The following is an 18,693-nucleotide window of genomic DNA, read 5'->3' as shown; positions in this document are numbered from 1 at the left end:
TTTATTACGAAATTAAATTCCGGACGACCGGAGCGGAAAACCAACCTCTCCCGACAATTGGAGAAGGAGAAAGCCATTCCTACGGGCCTGGAACTGTGATGAATGTTGTAAGAATTTCGGGCTAGGGCCTGAGAGTGTACATCTAGGTGCGGAACGTCTTCCCGGTTAGACCGTTGACTTTGCGAGGGCCCGAGGTCCCCGCCTTCTTTGCTTGAAGCTCAGGTATTCTTCCTTCGCCCACTTACTAAAGCATTTAGTCTCGCCGCTAGTAGCCATGCTACCTTCTTTGGCCCTACCTTACACACCATATTTTTATTTTCCCGCCTGCCGCCCTTGGAAAAAGCCTTCCTTAGCTTTCGCCCTCCCACAGGAAAAAGGGTGCTTTAATTTGTTGCTTCGTACTCTTGTGAAAACGGACTACACTGTCTCAACCACCCGCCTTTCCCTTCTTTTGTTGGTTCTGGACCCGAAGCCAAAGGTAGGTGATTTCGGGCTTGCCTTTTAGTCGCGTCTGATTAAACGGACGACTCTTATTATTCGTGCCTGGGATTCGTTGAAAAAGAAAAATCCCTTGCTTCGGCGAATGATTCCGCCTTTGATTCGGCGGATTCGAATTACCATGCGTCTCTATCCCCCGATGCGGCTGAAACTGCCTTTGCTCAGTGTCACAGGTCAGGACCTTTTGCTTCTAACTCGGTTGAGTATTCAGTAGATGTGTTTCTTCGGATCGTTGGGTTCGTTCCGAAAGTGAAATATCAAGCGCCACACTATCGCAGTTAGAAGCCGCGGGCGAGGGCCCGTAGGGGGTCAGCAAAGGTCTCAAATAAGAATAGATAGAAGTACTTTCTTCGCCGCACACGAATTTCTGTCACAGGGAAGCCAGTCCAGCTTACGCGATGGTGTGCGCGGACGGAACGCTGACAGGAATCTTCTTCGACCGGGCATTCGGCCAACCTTCCGTCATGAGTTATCGGTGCTCAGCCGCGCCCCACGCTTACGGTCTAATCACGCTGTCCTTATTTACGATGCCTTTGTCTCTATTTAGAGACAAAGCACAGCGCTCGCCATTCACGCGCTTTTCTCGTTCTGAAAGCCAGCTTTCTAAAGGAGGGGACATGGTCTAGCAGTTAATTACATCTCGATTTTCAAAACCTAAGCTAAGGACGCCAGCCAGTAGAAAACAACACTTTTTATATTGTGGAGGAGACACACGAAAGGCGGCCAGAGATTCAGACTACGGTCGAAGCCAATTACAAAGGTTCGGAGGAGGATGAGACCCTTTCAAGGAGGTGATTGAGGCAGTGCGGTCATAACCTTTAGAGCTACCTGTCCAACTCAAGCGTCAGCTCAAAAACAGGGTTTCCCTTAATGTATGGGACGGGACCAGGTCGGATTAGTAGCTTGAGGGTCTAGGGTTTCGACCATCAAAGACTTTTGGCATTGGCTCAGGATGCCCCGACTTAGGATGTATGCTTCGATACACCCCCTGTAATCAACGGGTCAAGCACCCCCTGCTCTGTAGGAATGGATAGATGATTTCGAATCATCGTTGATGATGATTTGGATCACTGCCGGCTGGGGCAACCTTTCGATGACGGCCTGACTGAACATTTATGAGAAGCCCTATAAATTGTCGTACCAGATCGCTTCGAAAGGCGCTTGGTTTGGTTAGTTTCCTTCAGCAGCCCGCGAACTTCTGTCAGAGCTCAAAAATTACCTTACGTGGCGGCGGGGTCGTCACGAGCAATAAGCGTCGACAACATCCTTCTCCTACACACTGGGCAGTCCATTGCTAAGGACTCGGTGCTCAACCGTGCCCATATGCTAGTTGAAACCAATCTTACCGCTCCGTGGGCTACGATAAACCCCGAAAGACACTGCTCAGCCTATGTCCTCCAACGTTAGGTAGTATCTTGCGCTTAAATGGACTGGCCCTGCTTTTAGGGAAACTATACGCTTACCATCCGTTAGATCTGAGGGCGGCAATGTTGAGAGGGCGAAAGCACACAAAGCAGGCACGCCAGCCAAGGGTATGGAGTCGGAAGTCGAACCCCTGGAGGTTGACCTGTGACAGTCTCAATGCTCTTATGGCAGGGCAGTCGCACCGAGATCTCATAGAGGCGGCATTTTAATGCGGCTCAGGCAGCATTTTACTGCGGCTCCCTATGAAGGCACCAGTCGAGTAGCAACCACTTCGGGAACAGGATTTCTCCCCAAAGAAAGCGGGCTTTTATTCGTCCGCCAGAACGAACCGACCAAAGCTGTGACGTCGACCAAAGCGGTGAGGGCACGGTTAGCCCAACTCACCCAGCGCTTGAAGCAAGGTTCAGAACTTTTGGCAGGTTTTGACCCTGCCTTCTTCCTCCGCCACTAATGCGGGTGGATCGACAAGATCAATGGCTACTGGACTATCGGGCTCTGCCTTCGCTGCTGGATTAACGCGTTGGGATGCTAGAACAGGCAAGGATGCTGGCACTAGTCTCGCTGCTGGTGATGGGTCTTTAACGGATGCTACTATTGGTGGTTGTTCCGCCTCAACCGAATCAACAGGATCTACTGTTGAGGGTGGCTTTGTGGGAATAAAGGCTTTGAAAGCATTGATAAATCAATGGAAGGGTTGATGAGATGGAGGAAAGCGATGTGGAGGGGCTGCTAAGCGGGATCGAAGGAGAGAAAAGGTAAGGTATATGGCGCCATCCCCGTGCTGCTTGTTTCGACGGCAAGCCAAGCTATGGATCGGCCGGCTAAACAACAAAGACCGGGAGCATTAAAGAGTACATTTTAGTAGCAGAATTGTGAACGTACCCCTACCCTCTTGCTTTGGCGGCTGCAGCTGGAGTTGCTGTGTGTGAGCGGCTTTAGCTGAGCCTGACATGCTACCACCTAACATTAGGGAAGTAGGACTAGAAGGAGGCCTAGGACGGAGTTGGAGACCATTAGCTTTGGGGGCTTGGTGTATCCAACCATCGACTTCCTGCAGTCACGAAGGACGGCAGCGATGTACGGAATGCCCGGGCTACAGCCTATAATACCTTAAAGAATAGGCCTTAAGTCATTGATTCAAGTCCAGGGAATTGGACTGCAAGTCAAATGACTGTTTCGAAAGGTCGACGCTGAAAGGAACGGGAAGGTAGAAAGGCAAGATTTGTGAAAGGCCAGACAGGTTGTATTGGGGTGGATTAGCTTCCGGAGAAAGAGCAAGGAGCTTACTTACCTAAGAGCTAAAAGGGGGAAGGAAGGAGATAGAGCTTGAGCGTGGAGCTTGTCTTGGCCTACTTTTCTTTGTTCAACTGGGCTTGTTCGCTTGAGGGTCTTGGTCACTGCTAGTTAGCTCCACGAGACTTTTTTAAGAAGTTTCAAATGGTCTTTCTCCGACTTCCAAGTTGGATCGACTGGTTCACTGGGCTTGGCTGGTGGACTAGATAGGGACAGGAAAGTGACAGGACCTTTTAAAGAGCCTGAATCCGGTGTGAGGCTTGTGCTTCTTTCTATGTCTATGGAGAGCATGAAAGGTTCTTTTTTTCCTATTGAGTAAAGGCAAGTTTCGCAGGAAATTGTAGCGAAGGCAAAGCTACTTCAGTAGCTTTGTACAAGTTGAGTAAGCGATAGCTCACGCAAACGCTATTGAAAGTGAAGTTCAGTAGCCTGAGGAGTGTCTTCGAATCTTTTTTAGCCGCCAAAGCAAGCACCTTTTCGGAAAAGTCCAGTTCAAGCAAAGGGAGGACGGAGAGAACTCCATGGATCGTTCCTAGGTCAACGGTCCAACGGGCTTTGACTTCGTTGAGCTTCTTTGCATTCCCGCTCCCTTTGCAATCCAATCCCGGAACTACGGCTCCAAAGGATCGTGCAGTGGATGTGTCGGGTTCAATAGAAACCTCCTGCTCCTGCTGCCGTTGGAATTGTGTGTTCGTCTCTGCCTGTTCAAAGAGCTACAATCAAAGGTATTAAAGGAGCACGTATCTGCCTGACTTGAAAACAATCCAAGCTCCCTCCGAAGAATGATTGTTTGTTCTTGCTTGATTACCGGAGGACTACCGCTGGAAGGCGTTGTCACTGCGACTTGGTGCCTAGTGTGCTTTTCACGGAAAGGAGTGAAACGAGCAAGGAGAGAGAGTCAACACGGTGAAAGGAAGAGACAGAATCACATCTGCTTGGCTGGTCTTCATGGCATGAGGAACTCGGATTCGACAAAAGCAAAAGAATAAAAACCATAGCTGAACTGAGGGATCCCACTGATCGCCCTCCAAACAAAACAACCTGATCTGTGTAGGCCAGAAGCCAGAAAAAGCATGATAGCTCGCTTGATCACACTGATCGCTCCGCTTGTCTTCTTGGTGGAAGGGTTCAGGTTCGGCTTTAGGCGAAGAGCGAGAGCTGTTTAAGAAAGAGGCGGAACATCGCTCTCCGTGGCAGCAAAGGGAAAACGAGATATTGATTCAGTCGGAGGTAGACTTTCGATGAGCGGAAGTAGATGCACAATGAGATTCACCCTGGATTGACTGGGTTAGTGCTCTATATCTGATCTGTCTGTCTCCTATTGTTACGAGAAATCCCTTCCTTCCTGATCAAATCAACCCGAAGAAAAATAGGATAAAGCCGAGCTCCTAACTTCTATCGCAGCTTGGTTTTTGCTCTTAAGTACTCCTAAGCCCAGCCTCTTCTTTCCCGTTCATATGAAAAAGACCAGCTATGCTAATCTCGTTAGGCCACCCGAACCCATCGCACCTTTGGCAGGAGGAGTTAGAAAGGTGAAAAGAGAACAAGACAAGACCTGCGTATATCGCCCCTGTCTAAGCGAGCGAGACTTAATCCATTAAACTTTCCATTTCAAGCTCGACTTGTAGCGAGACTCAACTTTAGATCCTGCGAGCTTCGTTTATGAAGAAAATCCTGCAGCAATCGTAGGGTCGACAGTACCGGTGGGCTTTGAGCTACCAGAGCAAGGAGATAGAGCTTGAGCTTTTCCTTCATGGACCAAGGCGACTCTCGTTAGCTCTACTTGGGCTTAGTGCGATTCGAAACTGGGATTTTCTCTAGCCCCATCGGCGAACGAACGAACAAAGACAACAAGGAACTCAAGCCCACTGTTCAAGTTCAAGGAGCTTCTTTCTGTCCATTCAAACTGCCCAGGTAACGACAGCTTCCGCCTTCCTTTTCTCTCACTCCTTCGAGAAAAGTAGTACTAGGTGAGCTATCTTCTCTGTCGTCTTATCGACCTAGTCGATTAACCTTTGTCACCTTTATGAGCTAGGATGCAGGTTGCCCTTCAGGAAGCCAGGGGCTCACTCGCTCTTCGGTCTTTGGAGTCAACGGCGTTTGGTTCATTTCAGAAGCCCGAACGAGAGTCGACTTATTTCAGTGTAGGTTTTTATTCCTGACTTCTCACCCTGTAAGGTGGTCCACCCACACTTGAGTGAGCTATCAGGCTCCACACATTCGTCGGCCAACCAACCATTAGTCGAACTATCCGAATTCTCTGTCTTCATGGAATGTCACACTTTTGAAAGCGAGTCAAGCGAGAAAACGGAGGGCGCGCTAGCGCGCTCCGGCTTTCTTCGCATGCTTGGAGAGGACAGCAAGTGAGGCGAGCGGAGTGAGGCTGCTGCTTCAGCAATCCACACTTGCCTTTCAGCTCTTTCTCCGGAAGCTCCATTAGTGACGATTTTGTGCTTTCTAGATGTGGCTTCAGTCTTTGTATTCTCTCCTTCGTTTTTCGCCCGAACTCTTGCAATCAGGCCTGGACCAAAGACCTCAAAGGTGTTGAAGGCGAACCCACCTTTAGTCGATGTTCCACGTTCTCCTTCCCTTTTCCGTGCTTCTGCTCTTTACGGAAGCCTTACTCGAGTAGGGGCAACGTCCGTTGCTTCTTTAGTAAGGGTGCTTGTTTGCAGAGACCTCTTACCTATGGACAGAAGGTTCTTTCCTATCTTTGTTATTAGGTAGGGGTAGCCGGTAGCCTGAATCTACTTTAGACTAGCTTTACATTACGAAATACCACTCGGGGAGTTCGAGGGAAGAAGCCAGAACCCGATCTACGGCCGAATAGCAACTCGCACGTAAGCATACATGTTGCACTTCGAGCAGAACTCAAAGCGATCATAGCGCCGGTCCCCTTACCTACATAGCCCATATGAGCAGATCCGGGCCTTGCGTCCTTCTTTTGCAAGATCTCGCTTTCAGTTCGTAGAGTGGATCAAACATGTGTTCAGCTTGATTCGTTGGTGCAGTCACTTCGTCATCTTATGATTTGAAACTCGATTCCGCCTACACAAAGAACTACGTTCTTGCTTGGTGAGTCCCTTCGTTTGCTTTGTGTGCTCCTTCGGTTTTCTAGTAGCAAGATCTGGCTTTTGCTTCGAAGATTGAATCAGTGGTCAGCCTGTGCTTGAACGACGGCATTCCAAGAAGCAACTTCCTATGGTATGGGATGGTCCCCTATTGATGAATCAAATCACTCGAAAGAAAGTAATTTCACCGCTCCGTGGGCAAATGAATATTCTTTTCAAAAGAAGGGCGGTGGGAATGGTTTAGCTCGGTTAACAACTGAGCAATCACGGTAAGGCAAGACCCTAGCATCAACTCACCCTTTCGGATAGGATCGGTGGGATGCCATAGCTTCGAGCAGGCAAGAAAGATTAAAAAAAAGTAGCTAGCTTATGCTCTGTCGTATTGTCCGCTGCTTCACTCGAATCCCTAAGAGTGATGTGGAGAGATGAAAGGTTCAAGGAAGCTGCTTCAACGGGTGATCCTTCGAAAGAGTAAGTACAACGAGGGTGATCAAAATGTCAATTCGCAGAGAGGAAGATCGACTAGCCAACAAAAGTGGAGGCTGGTCGTAGATCAGGGGAGATGGTTTGACCACTTATAGGAATGTTCTTCAATAGCGCACCAAATGCGCGCAATAAAGCAGTGCGCTAGAAAGAAAGAGGAGCAGGGCGAGTTGATTCCCAATTATGAAGCTGAAAAGCAAAGAAAGAAGAAGGAAGGAGAGACAGAGGAAGATTACCAATCACCCACTAAGACGGGTGGGGAAGGGGAGAGTGGAGAGTGAGAGAGAATGTCCCGAGTGGAGCGGAACCCTTTACCTACATAGCCCTTTTTCTCTTATCCGATTTGGGAGTTGAACCTTTTCGCATGTAAAGCAGGGCAAAGCAAAGACCTGTAGCTTTAAGCGCGCTCCGAACCAAAGGAGGCGGATACATACGTGAAGTGAGATCTTGGAACAAGGGCAGTGGTTGGGTGACGGAGGAAATGGAAGGAAGGAAAGTCGCTTGGGAAATCTTTATATTTCTTCTATATCTGTTACGTGCAACCATTCGATCTCTAATTTCGTAATGTAAAGCAAAGCGTGCAGCTGACGAAAATGAAACCGGGGTGGTCCCGCTGGACAGAAGAATCTCGCTTTGCCGGGGCGCCCCTGAGGCGCGCCTGCGGTTCTCGTGATCAAGGGTTAGCTGGAAGAAGTCTATCTTACTCCGTCAGAGTTACAAAAGACGTATTCTAATTACACGTTCTCTTCTTTCTTTTTTAGTTTAGTGACAGTTCATCAAAACAATTGTCCAAGATTGCTAGATCGAGCACGCGACGCGCATAGTCTTAAGTCCAAGAGCGGGTTGTCTCCTCTTCAACATGTAATCTACTTCCTTGCCTCCCCCTTTTCAGAGATCTCCTTGTTCTCTTACCAGATTTTCCTCCATACCTTCGCCGCCTTCTTCATCATGTTGTTCCATCCTTCAGGGATGTTCGGTAGGTGTCCGGGCCTCCTAAAAAATCCTTCCGACAAGAATGCTGCTTGAACATTGTAAGACATGGAACCGTCTCTCTCTTGTGAACACTGATCATAAGTGGCAAAAGCCGCCGGAATCCTCATTTTTTGTCCATAAGCTATCCTCGCAACTGTAAGAATTTCAAATGTCTTTTTATACACTGGCGCAGATGATTGCCCCTAAGGCACCGATGGACCAACGCCTTCGTCTATCACCCGAATTTCTTGATTCACGGCGTCGAGTACTTGCACTTTAGATCTCGTGACTCGACCTGTAGACGGCGATACCGCCACCTTCGGAGACGTGATCTTCTCTTATTCACTTGTGCTGGTGGCGGAGAGGTCGGCGCCTGTGTTCTGGCTCTGGGAGGTGTTCCCTTTCTCTTCTGCGGTTAGGTTGCCATCTAGGTCTCGGTCGGGGGTGACTTCCAAATTATGGTCTCATTCTTTCCTTCCCTTGATTCACGATCCTTGCGGCTGAATGTTTCCCCATGTGTCGGGACCTGAACCGTGGTGCTCTTCTACAGCTTCTTCTACATAGGCTCCTCAACTTCTGGAATTGAGAAAGACACCTTTCCAAGCCCGCGGAAGAACTGATCGCTAAAAACTATAACCAAAGAGTTATCTACTAGCCATGTTTTGTTTCTGTGAGAATGCCGTAGGACTCCAGGAATTTTGGAAGCTGAACATGCTCAAAAGATGCCTAAAGCATTTCGCTTTGATCACTCGACTGTCCGCCGAGTGAAACGGTTCCTCGCTAAAGAAAACCAAAGTTCCACTCCAACCAAGGAAAGAGATAGATCACATCTTGGCCAAATGCCAATCCTCCTAGTTTGAAAGAGAAAAAGAGTTGAGTTTCGAGAACGAGAATCATCTATTTTCGTCTTTCTTTCTCGTAGTAAGAAGACACTAAGACGCACCCACTACACACCACACACTAAGACGACTAGCGTGGTCCTTCCCCCTGATAAATCAGCCACGTATCCAGGGTTGACCACATCATCACTGTTTGATCAAGGTGTGGCCACGGTCTCAATTGGGTCAGTTTTAAGTATGTCCAAGTTCCGTAGAGATTTGTAGTCCCTCGGAACGCAACTCCCTTATGAGGTGGAAGACAAGACAGACGGATTCCACTTCATAGGTAGCGTTCACGTCACGCGAAGGCTCGCTCAGAACACTACCAAGCCAAGAAAGAAGGAGTGCTCCACTCCGAAAGAGAAGGAACGGAAAGAGCAGGTGGCATCTCTCGTCGCCTTCACGGATTTTTGCATCTGAATGACCGAAAAAAGAGAGCCGAACTATGTTTGTTTCGGGATCGGAAAGGTCGGCCGATCAGGATCAAAGATGACTGACTAGCAAGGTTTATTACTTGCTAGGAAGACCCGCCTTTCAGAAAAGATAGACACAAGGAACGCGAGGAAGAGGGCGACACGAAAAGGAAATCGCCCTCCTGAAACGCTTACAGCGCCTCGTACGGACTTGACAGCTTCAGCGTACAAGGACCCGGGCTGAGACCATATAGATAGATCACCATAAGTCTCAGGAGGGGTCATCCCCGTGGTAGGAAACACGTCCCAGTTCCTTACCTCCAATTACCCGGCGTCACTCCTTACCCCTGACCCCTTACCATACCATTAAAGCCCTACCTTACCATACAACTACCACAATATCAAACCCCCAAAAATAGCGGTAAGTGCAAGCCCGAATGAAAAAACTAACTATTAGAAGCGGGTTACCTATCCTTTTCTAAGTCACCTGGCATACGCCCCAGCCCTGATCCGAACAGGACAACCAAAATTCCAGGAGACAGGCGTCCTGTCTGTTCTGGCTGCTGAGCCGAGAATCCGTTTTTTGATCCGGACGGAGAGAGGTAGCTTGCCTGCCAATAGCTGCCTTGATTTTTAACACGTTCTTTCGTACAGTTCTGATACAGAACTTAAGTCCCTATCAGAATGGTATCCTCGAGTGCCTCTGAGGGGCTTGACGTCCTTCCTTCTTGACTCGTTTCGCAACGACGAAGTTAATTCCATTGATTCTTTGGCCCCGGGCCTCACCGGTGAACTCGAGGGAGCTGCTAGCTTCAGTTCTTTACTCAGCCTCAATGGGAGTGGTTCAAGCCAAGCCCCCCGGAAACAAACAGAGTCAATAGAAAGAAGCTCCGGCGGGCGGCCCCAGCTTCTGGCTCTCTTGATCAGGCCGTCGTATTTTGGGGAGGCGACTCCCGAAGCAGGGGAGCCACTCCTAGACCAGCAGAATTAGATGAACGAGCTAAAAGACCGATTGCAAGCCCTACACTAGTAGAGAGGTCTGCTCTAGCCTCTCACCATAGGTCCCGCAACTCTGAATACAGCTCTCGTTAGAGGCATGCCCTCATTGCTCGCTAAAATTATATAATAGTGATAGTGGGCCTTGCTACGGCTGCTGCTACAGCTACAGCATCATATGTCATGCTCCTCTTCTCTGAGCCGCACCTGGCATCTCAGTTCAGCGGTCAATCATTTCAAAAGTCTCCTTCCATTATTGAATAGTGCTGGCAGGGTGAGCTTGTGCTCATCCAAAGCGCTAGCGAAGGCTCTCCCATTCCCACCGGGAGCCCCTCCCCTGGTCGCAAACACGGCCGACCGGGGGGCGTGAGCGGGTCTGTCGTCCTCCTCATTATAGTCCTCCTAGAATCAATAGCATTTCGTCGGAATACATCCTGTCTTTTCACCTGTGTAGTCCTATGCATAGTAAGTACTATAGCCCCAATCATGGCTACTAATAAAATAGGACTAGGAACCAAAAACCAGACGGAATAGTAGGTATAAAGTAAATTGCCCAATGTTTCCAAATTAGTCCAACTTCGTACCTTTCCGGCATGAACCGTATATCTCAGAGAGGTCGTATTTCTTTGGGTTGGTAGTAATGGAATGGTTTCATTATCTAAAATGAAGAACATTTCCCACCAAAAGATCAGTCCAATAATACCACTCACTGGTAAATAGCGCAATACTTCTTCGTGAATCTCCGCTATTTGAATATGGAACATCATAACAACGAATAGGAATGAAACGGCAATAGCTCCTATATGAACTACTGGGAAGATCATAGCGGAGAAGTCGAGACCTAACAAAAGAAGTAAACCTGAAGTGTCGCGAAAGACTGGGATGGGAAACGAAACGGAATGTACCGGATTTTTAGCACGTACAACCATCAAACCAGAGACCAAAGCAGGGCTCGACGAAACAGAAAGTATCATGGTACGTCGTCCTTCCCTGAAATGGAACTTTCATGCTGGAGCAAGAACTAGCATGAAAGTCGATCTATTACGACCAGCGCGGTTGTTCGTATTTCATTTTCTTCTTCCAAGCCAAGCCCTTTTCTTAGAAAGCACTCACTGAGTTACTTACGGAATCTCAAATCTCTCTCGACCCCGAGAATTCTTTATGTGTCCAGGTCGATCAGAGGTTCGGCTTGCTTCTCCCCCACCTTTTTAGCGTTCTGGGGCCCTAAAATATAGATATATAGATAAATATAGTACCCTTTCTTCCACCTCCGAAGGATGGAGGGGGTATACAGCGAAAGAAGCGTCGAAGGGCGGTCCTCCTTATCTTATCCAGCAAAACACGTCCATAGAAAAGAAAATCAGGCTCGGCAAAGACGACAGAAAAAGGGCATTTAACAACATGCCTGAAGCATGCTTTTCTAGTACGTGCTTCCCTCTCCCTTACTACGGAGCTGCTTTAGGATATAGCGGAGAGTTGGGGGGCGCTCGTCGTCTTGATCATCAATGATCCATTTAGTCATTAGACTAAAATCGACATAGTTGATTTGATGACTGCCCCCTCTTTGACTGCATTCTCAATCTGTTGGATTAGGTCCAATTTAGATTCTTCGATTCTCGCTCCTACTGGGCGGAGTACTCAAAATATCTTCCATGATATCCGGAGTACTCCCCCTATTTTGGGCTATCTCCGGTAGCAGCCTCGGCGGCCCAAAGTCAGGCCAAGGCTGCTCGGGATTGGCCCCCCAGCGGGAAGCGGGTGAGCGGTATGAGCCGCCCCGGCTGGAGCCGGTTCCTGAGCCGCCAGGGGCAACCATTGCCTGTATAAGGCCGCCTCGTTTTCCGCAAGAGATCGGGGGACAGGTTCCCCCGAGCCTCCCCCGGGGGGCCAGCCTCACTCAATTCGAGATCGAGAGAATCATCCGCGCAATACGCGACAGGGACTATGTCAAATAAAGAAAGTTAGAAAATGTTTGAAAATAACAAACAAACATAAATGAAAGTAAAAAGAGGTACAAATCTTTAAAGATAAAAGACCCAAAAACAAATAAAAAAAGAAATTCTAATTAAAAAGCGTAAAACAAAAAAGAAAAAAAAATATATTATAATATAAGAGTCGTTTTTTCTCATTTTTAAACATTATAAGCATATATCTTTCAGCAACTGAACGGGAAGATCTTTGATCAATTAAGGTTATAGCTTACGCTTACCTAAGGTAAGCTTAGCATTGGACCTCCCAACAACAACGCCCATTTTTCTTGCCCATAGCATAGGTCCCTGACGGCTATTCGAAAAGCAACAGGGCAAAGAGCGCCTTATATATATTTTGAAGAAGGCGGTCTCATGGACCGGTCGCCTTTGGTACTTGAGTAGTCAATTTAGTTCAGTAGCGCCTAAATAAGATAAGAAAAATAGGGCTATAAGTAGGCCGTTTGCTATTGCTATAAGGGCTGCTCGCCTTTATACGGCTTGGCTTCGCTATCGCTCCTATGTAGTGGTTGGCTTTCAAAGTAGTATTCCTACCATACCTGAATGCCTACAGACTAAAAGCTTCGCCAGAAGCAAGCAAGACGAGGTTTTATGCTTCGTAGACAAGGCTCGTTCCGTACTTGACTTACGAGCTCGTGTAGTACTCGCCCCTAACAAGCAACGGCTAGCTGATCGTAGACCACCGTTGCGCGTTAGCGCAGTAGTTTGATTGCTGGGGCTTATGCACTCCACTCGCTGTCTACTAAACGAGCGTTAGAGCGAGCGAGCGAAGCCTTCAATTTAGTGGCTTCCCCCCTTTTCCCTCACCCTACTCTCTCATTTCCGCTTAAGCAATCAAACTACTGCGCTAACGCGCTTCAACCAAGCAAGGGATGAGCCCAATGGAGAGTAAGCTGATCGTAGAGCACCGTTGCGCTAACGCGCGCTTATAGGTTGCGCGCGCCTTACTCAAATAGGGGCCTTTAGCTATAGTGGGGCCCTTGCTTGTTTGGGGGATTAATTGATTAGATACCCGAGAACCATAATCTTTCCTAGGAACAGCTTCTACGACGATAGATAGGGGTCAGGTTTGGCATCTATGCCCCCTGCCCTCCAAACAGTATGGGAGCCTTTCAGCTCGTACTGCTCACACTCCTAGATCTTCACGGCACCTCCTCCACCATAGTGTGAGCTGGGAGCAGCTCCGAAAAGCTAGGCCTACTTAAAAATTGGAAATTCGCTTTCAACAACGTCAACAACACCACGAAAAAAGTACACTATGGTTGCCCACTGATCTGATCATAGGTGAAATCCAATCCCTTCGCTTCGCGCCAGGCTTGGAAGCCGTAAGTCAGGCTCCCTTCGCCTCTCGGAAGCGAGAAAGCGAGCAGCAAGCTGAAAAACGGAAGTGCGCGGATGCGCCCCGCGCACTCCTGCGAAGCCAAAAAACGTGAGCGCCTAGCGCGATACGCAATCAAACTACTGCGCTAACGCGCTTCAACCTAAACAAGCAACTCCCTGAGCGAACAAGCAACGGAGGGAGCCCAACGGAGAGTCAGGCGCGCGCCAGAACCAAGCTGAAAAACTACAGCGCGCGCGTTAGCGCAACGGTGCTCTACGATCCGCTTTACTCCGCCCAAGTGCTTGCTGGATTCGCGCCCTAGCTGATCTACGACCAAAGAAGCAACGGCTAGCTGATCTACGACCAAAGAAGCAACGGCTGAGCTGATCGTAGGCCACTCTCTCCCGGTGGTCGAGCTGATCGTAGAGCACCCTCCTTCCTTGCCGCCGCTAGACGGAGAGTAAGCTGATCTACGACCATCCTTGCTTGCATTCTATTCTATAAGCGAAGCGACTTGTCGAGTCCCATTCAAGCTAGTTGGGGCTTCGTAGTTGCTTCCCCCCTTCGCCTCGCCATGCCACTAGATCCATAATGACCGGCGAGTCGAAACATGTACGAATATAACCAAGCGGAGCGCCGGACCGGCCTATCGAAGAAAGAGATCATTGAGCCTATTTAGCCGGGCTGGGAATCGCAAGAATTGAGAAGTCCTCCATTGAATTTTTTGGGGTGGGAAAAACTGGTTCGGAAATGGCCGGATTAGCAGGAGGTTTTTATCCCTGAAACAAAGGTGTACGTACATAAATAAAGAGGCTGGTTATGTCCGTCTCCTTCCCATCTATCTTGACCGGGAAGAGGGGGGAGGCTCTTGCGGAAGCCCTGCCCGCCCTTCTCTATTTTGAGGGATCCCTCATATTGATGATTCCAGGCTTCCCGGACTCGTAACAGACGGCTAGGAACAAGAAGAGGGTCAGTAGTCTCTGCCGTTGCAGGTCCTTCTCCTTCTGCTGAGGCGGCCCTCTTCTCTTTTTGGTTTTGTTCGTTCACCGCGGCACGAAATCATGAAGAAGCTGGAATAACTCAGAAAGAGAGTGGCGCCTAGCCGTTGAGAGCGTCTGTTGTCTTTGTAGAGGAACAGTACGATCTTGGACTGGCCCCCTTCGCATGACCTAGAAAGAAAAAGAAGTCCGTGCTACTATAAGGCCTCTAAACTCCTCCCTCAGGACACTGTTGCGTTGCCATGGGGACGGGGTAGCCCCGACTTCCATAGGTCCTTGGTTCGACCTCCTAATGAGAATGGAGGTCCTTGCGCGGGCGTCTCATCCCTAAGACTTGCTTGCTCTGTATGGAGTGCCCCGTGGTTCCTCGAGTGCCAGCCGCAGAGAGGAATGCCATCAACTAGGGCGCTATTGGCCACTAACCACTCGCTCGCCGGCCGCTCGGGCTCCGCGTTTCAAGTTCGTTATCCTAACCGTCTCCTCTGCTCCACCGGGAGCCTGGCCCCTTCTTCTATCTTATCTACTGCCTTGCTCCTCGGCTCCCTACTGCTCCAGCCGCTCGCTGTAATAGCTTGCTTCTCGGGTGGCTCGCACCCCGGGTGGTGCGGCTGAGCCAGAGTGGGCTCAGCAGTCGGCCTATGTTTCCGGGCGCACGCGTAGAGGCATGATTAGTTCCACGAATCTCACTGCACTGACCATAGTAAACTCCTTCTCGTTGTACCGAAATAGAGGTCTGATTTGAACGACCAGGTACAGCATCACATTTGACACCTGAGGAAGGTACAGCCCAACTATGAGGTACATCAGCAGGTGTTACAATAATACGTAGATGAGTTTTGGCTGGTACAACCACTCTATTGTCCACTTCTAATAAACGTGATTGACCCAATTCTGGATCATCTTCTGGAATCGTATAACTGTCAAAAGTGAGTGACTGTTCATCGGAACTGTTATAGTCCGAATACTCATAAGGTTGGGTCGACGCCCGCCTCCCCCCAAACTGTACTTGCAAGTTTCCCCGCAAAAAGCTCTCCACGCCTACTCTTAGAAAGAGCACTATTCTTCTTTAGTTAGGTAGTTCTCCCCTTTCTCAGAGACCGTAAGACCCCGGTGGAATCGAAGGCCTACAGACAACAGGGGACCGTTTCTCACCCAGCCCTACCTACTTCAGTGAGGCTGGAACAGAAAAAGACCTGGTTCCACACACATGAGACAGGCAGAAGGTATGGGACGACCAGTTCACCACGGAAAGCGAATTCGATCCTATAGTCGTCTTCTTTGTTCGATAAATGCGCAGTGGAAAGGGATGCTAGTCGGCTCGGCGAAGTTGTAGGCCCCAATAGATCAGATCAAGAGTGATTCCTCACCTATCCTGTCAGGGGCCCAGTCGAACGCTCGAGTATAGATTCCCTATGCTCATGTGAACGGCCGGGGCCGGCCCGTAGATCTAAAAGGATCCATCCATAGGCCTGACCTGAAATCGTTTGTCCACGAACAAAACAAAAACAAAGTAGGTTGTTAGTAGTAGTTCATGAGACCTCGAATTCCCACGTTCCAGCGTGCATTATGCCAACAGGTCCCACCCCCAATTGATTGAGTCACCCTTCTTTTTTTTTTTTTTTTTAATCTTTTTTTTCAGAATAAGAATAAGGAAAGAGAGAGTCTATATCCTATATCGATCATAGGATCACTCTATGAAGAGGTCAATTCTCTGTGACCTTCCACCGTTCACGACATCCCTTGCTTCTGGCTGCGAACGGCTCCTCGGTGGAGGAGTAGAAGCGCTGGTCCCCTTCGGTCAAGTTGCTTGTGCCTGCTGTTACCTACCGTAGGACCTCCGTCCCCGAAGCGAAGAAAGAGGAGCAGCTGGTCTAAGACCACCCCTGATTTACAACCCTAAAGCGGTCGAGCTGATCGTAGACCACCCTCTCCCGGCCCAGTAGTTCCGCAACTACTACCGTGGTTGTTGCCAACGGGGATCCCCCATTCCGAAAGGTTACGGGGCCGGCCGTTAGGTCCAAAGTTGTATGCCACTGCTGTGGTGCCGATAGATTCACTACTTCAGCGCCGTTATCGGACATTGCAGGCTGAGCATCTATTTCTCGTATATCGCTCCACACCGAGAAGAGCGCAACTCCCTCCAGCAACAACAAGAATGGAACCATAGGCTCCTATGCTGGGAGCATTTCGGGGTATAGGTCTAACCACCTCAACTCCCCGTTTCTGGCATGCTATAGTTATTATAGTCTCTCGACGACGGGAATGGGAGATTACCGGTAAGCCAGATGCTTCGCGAACCACCGGTACATTTCGTTGCACTTAAATCACCCTCGTGAAGAGGCGCACTCCGATACCATTGATGTCCAATAGCTTTGATAGTAATGGCTGGATCTACTACTACCTCGTCCATTGAGTATAACAGAGCAAATGATGGTATAGCAATGAACATCGGGATGATACTAGGAAATATGGTCCGAAGAATCTCGATAGTAGTTCCATGAACAATCCTTTGCGGGATTGGATTAGTTTGATAGTGGAAATGCCATAAAGCGCGAACCAACATCCGTGATACGAAAACCAAAATCAGAATGAGGAAGAAAAAGATATCGTGATGTAAGTCCATTATTCCTTGCATCATAGGTGTTGCTGCGTCTTGAGATCCTAATTGCCATGGTTCCGCAGCATCACAAAGAACATTTGGGAGGAATAGCCATTCTAGAACAATCATTTGGTTTGGTTCATTCTTTGACTGCTCTGCTCCCGAAAGAAAAAATAGAGAGACTTGTTCTTGCTTCCCAACTCAGGAAGAAGGAAATTGCCGGTTGGGTTGGTCCGACCAAGAAAGGCATGGGAGCAAAGAATCCACTCCATAAGCGCTGACGCGCGCCAGAACAACAAATGCGCGGGCGCTAAAGCCCTTTTATATAGGGTGGTCGTAGATCAGCTTTTCTTGCTGGCTCGAAAGCCGGCCTTACTCGTTTAGGGTGGTCGTAGATCAGCTCGACCGCAGGCTGGTTGTAAATCAGGGGCGGTCTTAGACCAGCTGCAATCAAACTACTGCGCGTTAGCGCCCATGCAACCAAGCAACGGCTGAGCTAGCTGATCGTAGACCACTCTCTCCCGGTGGTCGAGCTGATCTACGAGCACTCTCTCCCGGTGGTCGAGCTGATCGTAGAGCACCGTTGCCTTGACTCTGTTAGGGGCGCAGTAGTTTGATTGCAGCGCGTTAGCGCAACGGTGCTCTACGATCAGCTTTACTCCGCCCAAGTGCTTGCTTTGGTTGCTTGGTCGCGCTAGCGCGCTCCTCAACATATGTTTTAGAAATGCTAATCCCAGTGGTGGCATACTGGGCCATCGATCTCGATAGAAGGGAGCCCCCGCCCTCTACCAATACATATGGCCCGGGACTCAACTTCGTCCTTTGACTTTCCTTTAAAATTTTTAAGTTCGGGTCGGGAGCAGACGGGTAGTTCCCCAGAGCCCGTTCTGCCCGATCCGACCGGGAATACGAAACCTATAACTAATAGAATGAATGAGAGGCGTCCCCAACAAAACAAAGAAAATAGCTTGTTGATGATACCACAGGATCATGAAAACTAAACTACTTAGGTTTAGGTCGGTCAGTCAGAGTGGAATGCATCCGACGAGACGAGCTCCGCGCCACACAACGTGAGAGAGAGAGGACCTCCCACAGATATGAGGCTAACGGGTAGTCAACCATTAGAATCCCGGAGAGAGAGAGAACGAACAAGAAGACAATGAGGGCCATATGCCCCGGTCAGAGAGAGTAAAGTGGTAGTTGCGAACGTTCGCCTTACGAAAGAGTTCGCCAAGAGCCAAAGTGAGCCCTTACACTCCCGTGACACTGACTATCTTCCTTCTTCGGTTGTATTCCATCCCGGGACACACGATCAGTTTGGAAACGCCCGGGGGGAGGATAGAAGGAAGTTACCCATCTAGTAGCGTCGGGGAAGTTGGCTATTCCCGCCTCGACTTGGCGACTTCTTGCTTATGGTCGCGAAGACGAGCCCACGCACTCGATGCAACTCTCCTGGCGATGGAGCTCGTGCCCCCTGGTGTTTGAAAAACACCAGTAGCATCTGTGTTGCATCTAATTGATTGCTCTTTCTTTCGATTGAGCGTTGATACTTGTGGAGTCTCTCTCAGCTGGCGTGCGTCACAACTGAGCCACTGCTCTTCGGGGGGGACAATTCCTAAACTCGGCTTCGGAGGAGCAACCTTGGTTGAATCGATACGGCTACGCTCCTCAGCTGACCTTCCTTTTCGGGGATGAGAGTGCGGAACCCCGTTTTGGCGAAGAAGGGTTTCGCCGCTTGAGCCATGAATCATTTTTTTA

At 49.2% G+C, this 18,693-nt stretch overlaps 2 protein-coding genes across 2 annotated transcripts; both read right to left on the bottom strand.

Moving 5' to 3' along the window:
* Nucleotides 1-8,821: 8,821 nt before the first annotated feature.
* On the bottom strand, nt 8,822-12,076 carry LOC122647063 (NADH-ubiquinone oxidoreductase chain 6-like). The gene is given in 2 exon segments (XM_043840580.1): nt 8,822-10,403; nt 10,406-12,076. Coding segments are annotated over 2 exon segments (741 nt in total). The 5' UTR covers nt 11,004-12,076; the 3' UTR covers nt 8,822-10,260.
* Nucleotides 12,077-12,439: 363 nt separating this feature from the next.
* On the bottom strand, nt 12,440-17,231 carry LOC122647080 (cytochrome c oxidase subunit 2-like). Its single transcript, XM_043840595.1, is given in 4 exon segments — nt 12,440-13,073; nt 14,991-15,308; nt 16,683-17,115; nt 17,117-17,231. Coding segments are annotated over 4 exon segments (1,029 nt in total). The 5' UTR covers nt 17,186-17,231; the 3' UTR covers nt 12,440-12,864.
* Between the last annotated feature and the right edge of the window lie 1,462 nt (nt 17,232-18,693).

The sequence above is a fragment of the Telopea speciosissima genome, unplaced genomic scaffold (assembly GCF_018873765.1).
Source record: "Telopea speciosissima isolate NSW1024214 ecotype Mountain lineage unplaced genomic scaffold, Tspe_v1 Tspe_v1.0012, whole genome shotgun sequence".
NCBI classification, from domain to species: Eukaryota; Viridiplantae; Streptophyta; class Magnoliopsida; order Proteales; family Proteaceae; genus Telopea; species Telopea speciosissima.
This window is presented reverse-complemented; position numbering and strand designations above follow the sequence as displayed.